This window comes from Sycon ciliatum, chromosome 1 (assembly GCF_964019385.1).
Source record: "Sycon ciliatum chromosome 1, ocSycCili1.1, whole genome shotgun sequence".
In the NCBI taxonomy this organism is placed as follows: Eukaryota; Metazoa; Porifera; class Calcarea; order Leucosolenida; family Sycettidae; genus Sycon; species Sycon ciliatum.
The window spans coordinates 57,387,872-57,397,649 of record NC_088643.1 but is presented as its reverse complement, the minus strand read 5'-3'; the positions used below and the strand labels follow the sequence as shown (position 1 = coordinate 57,397,649).

The 9,778-nt window shown below is 51.1% G+C and overlaps 1 protein-coding gene across 1 annotated transcript in view; it reads right to left on the bottom strand.

Moving 5' to 3' along the window:
* Positions 1-8,232, bottom strand: part of LOC135804523 (protocadherin Fat 4-like) — a 13,964-nt gene extending 5,732 nt beyond the window's left edge. The window contains exons 1-7 of the mRNA XM_065318409.1: positions 7,903-8,232; positions 4,663-4,934; positions 2,395-3,807; positions 1,771-2,008; positions 1,394-1,509; positions 479-659; positions 10-164 (exon numbers count right to left, since the gene is read on the bottom strand). Coding sequence (XP_065174481.1) covers positions 10-164; positions 479-659; positions 1,394-1,509; positions 1,771-2,008; positions 2,395-3,807; positions 4,663-4,934; positions 7,903-8,017 — 2,490 coding nt within the window. The 5' untranslated portion in view covers positions 8,018-8,232. The remainder of the gene's footprint in view (positions 1-9; positions 165-478; positions 660-1,393; positions 1,510-1,770; positions 2,009-2,394; positions 3,808-4,662; positions 4,935-7,902) is intronic.
* Between the last annotated feature and the right edge of the window lie 1,546 nt (positions 8,233-9,778).

Here is a 9,778-nt window from a genome sequence, read left to right as displayed (position 1 = left end):
CCAACTCACCCCATTGGAATAATCCTTGGCAACAGCACATGTTGGCAGTTGGTTGAAATCCTGGTCGGTGACAATGATGTTGCCAACGAGGGTTCCCTCTCCTGAGTTCTCGGGCAGCTCGTGAGCGCCATCAAGAGTGACCGAGGTGGGACCCTCGGGAACGTCTGGAAACATCGCAGAATACACATGTACAGACATGCAGAAACACGCATTGAAATGCTTGTCGCGCACGACCATTTCCTATTAAAGCTTCCGCTGATCGAGCTGTGCATAATGTCAAATGCTTTTGAGCTTGGTGTGTCGAGCGTTGTCATGCACAACCTGCAGAGCACGCTAGCAGAGTGTGCACATGACTGGTGCACTGGTACGCACCGCAACTATGGTAACCAATACTGGCATGCACCGTAACCATGGTGAACAGTACTGGCATGCACCGTAACCATGGTGACTAGCACAGCATATGCGTAGCTCGACTCACCGGTGACATTCAAGTCGATCTGGTCGATGAATTCCAAGCCGCCCTGGTCGTCGACGGAGATGGAGAGTGTGTATGCCTCTACGGTCTCGTAGTCAATGCTGTCGTTGACGATCAGCTTGTTACCAGTGATCTTGAATGGTAAGTCATTGCCACCAGTTGGCAAGAGTGCATATACAAATGTCTGCAAGAAGAGAAAGACAATGACAGGTGAGCAAAGCGATGATGCTGTTGGGGCAGAAGGCCACTAGACAACTCTGTGCTGAACTCTGCTGGTAGGAACTGTCACCATTTGCAATTGCTATCCCGAAAGGCTTATTGAAAACAGTATAATTATGTACATCGTGAGGGGACAATAGGGGATCTTTTCTAAAGTGGTAGCCATGTGCATATTTTCCATGAAGCAGTCCGTGTATCTTCATTGCAGCCACTCTGCGATACCCATAGGCTTTACTCCTCACTAGGTCTGTGACTGCAAATGATGGTGTGATGAGGGTGTAGTGTAGCGTTTGTCATAGAACAAGAGAAAGAAGAAGCAAGAGCAGGAGCAGAAGCATAATTTAATGCACTGTAAGAACTTTTAACGTCAATTAAAGCTAACGATCTCCGAATTTTTGTGGGTAAGCGTGGTGAAATTCTAACGAATTCCGTCTCAAAACCGGCAAATGACTATACAGGTCCATACCGCTCTGTACATAACGACTTCAAATGTTAACGAATTGTTTAAATTTGTTATAAATCGTTAGAATTATAAGTTCGTTAACATTACTGGTCTTCTGGTATGTGCTGATGATACTGATCTGCACATGGTGTAACGTCAGTACGATAATGGTGATGGAAGAAATATCCATGAGTGTATCATCAGCACATACACTACACAGAACAAAAAGACAAGACACTATAGAGAGCGGCGTTCACCTGTGGAGTGGTGTCGGGGTCACTGGTGGAGAGAGTGCCAACAACGGTACCGATTGGTACGTTCTCGGGAACACTGCCCGTGCTCAGGCTGATGCCATCTGGTGCTTCGTTCTCGTCTGGAAGCAGAAACGAGAGGGAATGCACGCCAGCAACAATGAAAAGTAGATAGTGGCGCATTGACAGCAACTTTTTGCAGTTCAACTGGTTTGTTGTTTGAACTTAAGGCTGGAGATGTGTGTATGGTGGTGTAGGGTTGTCAGCTCTAAAACTTGAATCACCCTACTGCAATGCAGCATGGTGTATGAGTAGATTGCAGCATTAGTTCTCATGGATGCTATGCCGCTGTGATCAGCATGTCAGTACAGCAGCATTCGTACCTGTCACAGCAATCGTGAAGCTACGGGTAATACTGAGATCCGGCAAGCCATGGTCGTTGCACGTGATCGTGATCGAGTAGGACTTCTTCTTCTCGTAGTCGAGGACTGTGTCCTTAGCCAATGCCAGGTCATAATTGGGTGACTGGCCGTTGATCTCAAACTTAGCATTGTCACCACCTGCTCCCAACACGCATGTTGGCCTCTGGACAAGTTGGACTTCATTGTCCGGATCGCTGACCTGCATAAAACAACGCATCAATCAAGAACCATGTTTCAAACCAAATCCAATGACAGTTTGGAAAGGGTCCAACACATGCCATATTGGATACTGATACGAACTACCCTGGGTAAAAGCGTGTTATTCTTGCACACGAAATTGACGTCTGGTGAGCTACATATGCCCGGAAAAGGAGGCAATGAGAACTACACATGCAACGGAGGAAAACAGGCGGTGTAGCTGATAACTTCAATTTTCACGCATTCAACGACCATCAGACAGCAGCATTTGGCATTCACAATGAGAACTACTCCTCAGTTGAAGTATGTATGCCAGGAAAGGAGACAGTGTGGTGGCATAATCAGATCACACCAGCTCAGTAGTGCTGCAGTCATCACGGTACTTACATCCAAATCGCTGACCAAGGAGCCACCAGGAGAATTCTCCGGAATGGATGGTGTGCCGAGCGTGATTGCCGTGGGCTGCTCGTTCAAGTTGTTCAGAGTGATGTTGACCACCAAGACTTTGTGCAGATGGGATGGAGAGCTGTCGCGTGCATACAGGGTCACGCTGTACCATGACTGCAGCTCCCAGTTCAGCTTGGCAGACTTGACCATGACCTGTGCGGTGCACGACTGTCGGTGGATGTGAGTGGCCGTCTGCACGTCCTTGCACGAGGTCGACGAGAGAGAGAAGATGCTGGATGTTGGATACATGCTGATGGTCAGCTTCTCATCGTCCTCGTCGATGGCCGTTACCATGCCGACGAGTGTGCCCACCTTGGAGTTTTCATCCACCTTAGTCTTGTCCATGGTGATGGAGATTGGTGGGTCCTTAGCATCCTGTACATCTACAACCAGGGACTGGGATGTGGACACTGAGCCGCGCTGCTTGTCAGTACAGATGACTACGATGCTGTGATAGTTTTGTGCCTCGTGGTTGAGCGTCTTGGCAACGAGTACCTGGTTTCCGGACAACTTGAAGAAGCCGTTGTCGGAATCTCTCAAGATCCACTGTGAGCATGGATTCTTGTCAGTGGGCACGTCGGGATCATACGCAGACAGATAGCCAACGCGAGTATTGATGGCCACGCTCTCCTTTACCTGCCACGGGCTGAGCTTGATGTCTTGCGGCGGGTCGTTGACATTGATGATGTTGACGGTGAATTGCTGGTTCTTGTACATGTTTGGCAGGCCATTGTCGGTGGCGCGCACAGTGATCTTGAAGCTGCTGTGAACGATTCCTCCGGGGACGTTCAGCTTTGGCACCCAGCGGCTGATGACCCTGTTGCCGCTCAGGCGGAACAGGTAGTATCCCGTATTGGTGGTGCCCGTCTGCATGGTGTACGTGTGCCGCTGACTGGACTGCGGGTCGCTGGTGGAGAGGTAGCCGACCGTTGTGCCCACTGCACTGTTCTCATTCAGCGAGTAGCTGGACATACGCAGGCTGGTCGGTGGATCGTTGACGCGACGGCAGTAAAGACGTGAAAGCAGGCTTGCGTCGGTCCACTGCTTGTTCGCTTGGCACTGGATACGACTTAGACTCTCAAAGCGGGTGCGAGAGTAGGAGGCCATGAACGTCCCGCCGCCAGAGTATGTGGCTGGCTTGTAGTAGCTGCTCGAGCATCGGGGGTAGCAGTAGTCGCGGTACAGTTTTCCGCACGATGGAATCGTGATCTTCTGGCAAGCACTGCCAAAGCTGTCGCGGTATGAACTGCTTGGGCAGTTGGGAATGCGTGGGTTGCCACAGCTGACGCGATAGCACTTGGTACGTGACGACAGGTAGTATCCGGTGTTACAAGAGCAGGTGTAGCTTCCAACCTGTGTGCAGTGTGCAGCAGAGCATAGCACGACACAGCAAAAATACCATGTAAGCCCGACACAGATACACAAGCGGCACTTGTGCACACACACACACACACACACACACACACACACACACACACACACACACACACACACACACACACACACACATACATACGCACACACATACGCATACACACACATACGCATACACACACATACACACACACACACACGCACACACACGCACAGTGACCATACGAATGAACCGTAATACATTGAGGAAACGAATGCATGCAATGGTAATTCCACACCAGGCAGTATGTATAACAAAACGGCTCTATTGGTAGTGTTCATTATACACCAGTGCATGATGTAAAGAGAAATGCAGACCTGCTAGCCACTACATGTACTAGTTTGGTGCTTGGTTTTGGGTGCGGCAAGCACCTACGTGCCTGCTTGCCGGGGAGACAGTCAAAAGCATGCACAGAGCTCTGAGCTGCTCAAAACTAGCGGTTGGCTGTCACTCTGGCTGCCACTACTCTAGGCCTAGCACCACCGACCACTAGGAACAGCGCCTCATACTGGAACCAAAACAGGCACCAATGCAGGGGGAGTCGGAAGGTATCTTAGAGGGGGGGGGGATCTTAGGGAGGTACGGTCAGCCTTCTGAGGTATACCCGAGGTGGAGTGGGGGGGGGGGGGGGGGGGGGGGGGGGGTAGGAGTTCTCTGCAGAAATATAATTATGAAAATGTAGAGCCCAAATCGGGACATTTCATTGATTTGCGGGGGTAACTGGGGCAAATAGTGGTACGGTCAATAGCGTAGTGACCGTAGCGTGTACGACGGCGCTGCAGTGAATGTCTTACATTGTTGTGGCAGTTATGGTCGCATGGTCTCCTGGTGCATTCGTTGACATCATAGCACCGTGATCCGGACTTGTAGTAGCCAGTGTAACATGAGCAGTAGCCACTGCCCGTGCACCGCTGCTGGCAGCCACCGTTATAGGAGCCGCAGTACCTCCAGGTGTACCTGGACGGGCATCCCCAGCCGCCGCAGCACGGCCACCTGTACACGTAGCGTCGGCGGTACTGCGTGCCTCGTGAGCATGCGGCGTTGCACCTACTCCACCTGGTCCAGTCTGCACATTCACAACACAGAGCATGGGGAAAGCGACCACTTCTATTACATGCCGCACGGAATGTTGTTACAAGCTCATGATGACCGACTACTCTTGCCCAAGACGGCAAGAGCACCCACTCCGCTGGGAAGGGGGGGGGGGGGGGGGCGGGGGGGGTTGGGGGCACCTTGAATGTGTGAACCTTTTAAAAGTATCAATATAAAGTATATGTAGAGTTCGCATGCACGTCCGAGTTGCAAATGGCTATACAATTGTGTTGAGAAACACAGCTAGCTTATACAACGTGCACCCGCCTTATTCCGTCAAGGCAGGGTCTCAAGCAGAGAGTTACGTTTGTCATCATTATGTCCGTAGTAGAGGATGACCCTTTCGTCATCTAGTTCGTCAATCAAGGCTCTCACGTCGTCCGCGCAGCTACCGACTATTTTTTTCAGCGGTCAAGGATGGTCTCATCGGCGAAACCTTCTCACACGTAATATACTAGCACAGCTCAAAATTCAAAGCACACCGAAAGTTGAAACCACTCGCGAGGGATGTGCCAACGAGCAAACACATGCCTGGGGGATTCATTTTCTCCTGAAGCCTAGTGAAGGAGCGTTTCAACAGTGCGGCCCTGCAAAGCCTAACTAACTTACTACCGGTACCTCAGTAACGCTGTCACTCGTCGAGGCTTCGACTCGTTTACCACTGTTTCGGGCACTGGACTACATAATCATTGGGAGGAGAGAGTAGTCGGTGTTTCGGCAGTAACGCTGGCGCTGCCCTCTCGTCGTTGGCTATGCTTCTACAAGTAGCCCGTCCTGATCTGGAGTGGCGTCCGAGACTAGATCTACCTACTAGTACTAGTACTACATTAGTACCTACTAGTAACACCATGAACACAAGTAGTCTATTATTTTCACTGGCTAACAGGCAGGGAGTCGGCCAACGCCGGTCACCAGGTCACAGACTCAGTGATGATGTTCGACGGAGTTTCCAAGATACTGCACTGCAGCCCTGACCTGACTGAAGCAGCAGTCAACAACAACAGACACAGTACAGTGTCAGTGGGTTTTTACCGTTTCTACCTACATCATGTGCTACAGACAGTAGTACGTGTACTAGTAGTTCTACAATGGATTTGCGGAGTTTGAGCCACGTTTGCTGCAGAGCACCGAACAGGAGCCGAGAGCTGAGTCAACGCCGATCCTCCTGCGCTAGCTGCCGGACCTCCGTCGTCAGATTAGATCACGCTTCTGAGTTCAGTTACCACCGGTTCCCTGGATCATTCGGTGTTGTTCGTGATGATCGGCGAGTCTGCGGCTACATGTACTATGAATCGTATGATGTAGGCAGGACTGACCTGCGCTGTACCAAGCCACAAGGCAGACTGTCTGTTTGTTGATCACCGACCGGCAGTGTCGATGTGCAATGTCCGAGCATGATTGTGCAAAACCTCTACCGGTACTCAGCGGTAGATCTATGTAGACGGCCAATCTGCGTATGCGCTTGTTGGCCATCATGGTTGACAGGAGTCAAGATCGCCTCGCATGATGATTGTATCGAAGTAAGTAATTAGTTTGAGACAACTGATATTGGTAATAGTGATACTGATAGTGTAAAGTCTAAAGATCACCTTTTGATTTCGTTACTCCTCCCCTGCGCCCCGGGCCCCTAGGCCCTTCATGCCTGGCATGGTATAGCCTTGCACTGCACCAGTCCATGCACTGTTCCCGTTTCAAGATCCCTCTGCTCTCAACGCACCCCATTCTCCCCAGCCCTCCTCTTACTTACTGTCTTGGTCTTAGTGTAGTCTTGATTTCTTCGCCGTGGTTGGTTGTCACTAAAAATTAATATCTTTGCAGTTTGTAGTATGATTGTACATGACGTACTTCCAAGATTGCCTGATGAGCCCTGGCTGGAGGGGTGGAGGGAAGAAACGTACCGTTGCGTCGCGACTCGCGAGCCAAGTCGTCCAGTCTGTGTCATCGCCAATGGCAATGCGCCAGGCGCTAACTGATTGTGTTAGCCAGCCATGTGGATATGACCAGCCATGCATCGACGGACTAAGCGCCAGGCGTAAACAGATGATAGTGGTGAGAGGATCTAGCCTTTCTAGGAAGGATCGCTCCTTGTTAGAATTTTGTACAGCTTAGAGCGAGCTGTGTGGGGAGGCGTGTATTTACCGCCATTCGGACTACATACTGGTAGTAAGTTAGTTGAACAAAATACTCATGAGCTCACGGGGAGGCATGCATAGCCGAGCGGTACGACTTAACTTTGAATACCAGCAGAGAACCAGCGTAGATCTACCGACTTGAACTAATACTTGCTACAGACATGATTACTGCGTTCATGATGAGACCTTGCACTGCTGTAGTGTAGCTGTCCCGACACAGACCATTTGCTAGCTGCGTGTGTAGACCTGCGTGTGCGAGACTAATGCCTGCAGTGCATGGTAGTCTTCCGATTAGTTTTCTACAGTTCGATTTGCACGACGTCGATGAGACAGGTGAACCAAACTGGACCACTGCTTCTGAACCGGTATGCTGCTATCCATAAAGACATTGGTCCAGGAAAGAAACCGTGTACCTGACCCGAGTCTGTGAGCGGTGCTTACAACTTTCTGGCGTTCACACAGCGTGACCGACATGCCCAAACCCAAGGCCAACGCTTCTCCCGTGTGATCTTGAAATTGGCCGACTTCTTCTGTGTAGGGGGGTACTGGATCGGCAGATCTACTAGTCAAATCGAAAAGGACAGGAGAAAGCATGCTAATACTTTAGTTCGTTCTCGCCATACGAGCGGCAAGACCATCAGGACTCGGGAAAGCGCTGACAGAGCTGGATCGCCGAAGATGGAGATGGGCAGTGGGGGAGGGGGTTGTCCTTTACCTTTCAACTTGGGACTAGGAGGGGTCTACATAGTTCTCAGAATGCCGGAACGGCAAACCTGCACATGCAAGAGAAGCAATCCCCATTCGACTTACTGTTGGTGCCGCAATTCACTGGTCTTCTCCGACGTCGTCTTCCCCAGCCATCGCTGCCGGGCACCAGGACCAAGATGGCCACCAGCAGAATAATAGCTACGACTAGGGTCCTCATCTTGAGGAGAGAATGCTGTTACGAGTATCCAGCAGCAAGTGCGCCAGAGGAAACTGAACAGCGTTGTACTCTTGAGAGGAATGCAGCCAGTCTTTGCCACTGCAACTGTTGCTCTCCTCTCTCCTTGGAGTGACCGGCCTTGCTCAACGTTCTGACCGTTTGGCACAGGAAGAAAAAAAGATGGAGGTGAGCGGCAGTGACGGTGGCGGAGCAGCTAGAGTCCGTATAGAGCCAGCACGGTTTGCAAGAGGATTGTACCGGTGAACACCTCTCAGCCGGACAGTTCTCTGCGGCGACATCACGATCTACGGGCCAGCACCGAGGCCACGCCATTACGAAGCGAAAAATTCCTTGCCCATAGGTTCAGTCTTGCGTGCACTGCGCGTGCAGCACCAGGATTCTGACCACAGACCGCAGCCATCCGAAGTCGACAGGTCAGCGGTTATGAGCGTCCATATTCTGCTGACATGGCACGTGTGCGTGCGCGCAGCTGGCAAGCGCAAGACATCGCGCTTACCATGCAGAACACACTGGAAAATCACGACACAGTTGTTCACTCGGAGTCGGAGTTCCCATTCGGTGACTCGTCTGATACCCTTTCCCCCCTCCTCCTCTTCGGAGGGGGAAAGGGTAGATCATCTACACCTGCCCCTGGGTAGGCGGGTTGCGTTTGGCTGATGCAAGAGCAGCAAGACTGCCTAGACTGGGCTATACTACTAGTATACTATCGTACTACAATGTAGCTGTGTGTGGTCCATGACTTGTTGCATGCACTTCTGCCACGCGTGAAGCTGAAAATTGGACTAGATTCACAGGATCGTCGCGTGGCTTCTGCCAGTACTGGCTAGACTGGCCTGCTGGGCGCATCGGACAGGTGCATGAACACAATCTATTAGTATTACTTGCCGGACTTGGAGGAATCACAGTGCCTGGTGCGTCAATATGTTCAGTGGGACACACATACATGTACTCTGTGTTCCTGTGTCACTGTGTGTGTACGCCTGTGTGTGTGTGTGTGTACGCCTGTGTGTGTGTTCCTGTGTCACTGTGTGTGTACGCCTGTGTGTGTGTTCCTGTGTCACTGTGTGTGTACGCCTGTGTGTACGCATGTGTGTGTACGCATGTGTGTTTGTGTGTGTGTGCATGTGTGTGGTGTGTGTGTATGGTATGGTGTACAAATGTGTATGTGAGTTTTTGAACTCCATCCACATGTAGTCTAGAACATCGTTACTTTCCAAAGCCATGTGCAACTCATGGTACTTGGCTTTGCTTGTGTGTGTGTGGTGGTGGTGGTGGGGGCAGGCAGGCGGTTCAGGCATGCGCAGCATATGCGGCAACCAGGGCCTATCACGGAGTATGACATGCCTGCATCTGATCTACGGTGCAGAAATACTGATATGAGCACCTGCATTGTGTCACAGTGGCGTTGCCATAATTTATTATGTGATGAGCATGCTGTACTCATGCGCGGCAAGGCAGCAGTAATAGTGGAGCCTGGACAGAAGGGATCTAAGTTTGAGCAGTGCCCGCTGTCCCTGGCACGATTCCAGCCCGCTGCAATTTCCATATACGTACCTGTCAGTGGGTGATGCAGTTTCATGCCCAAACATGGACATGGTGAGAGAAAGAAACCCCGGGGACAACTACTGCTGTAATAACTATGTTGAATAGCCAGAAATGTCACGTTCACCTGCGGAAGGGGGGCAGTGCCATTGGTGCTGCCACCGCGCATGCTCCATCACACTGTATGTACCAGTACCG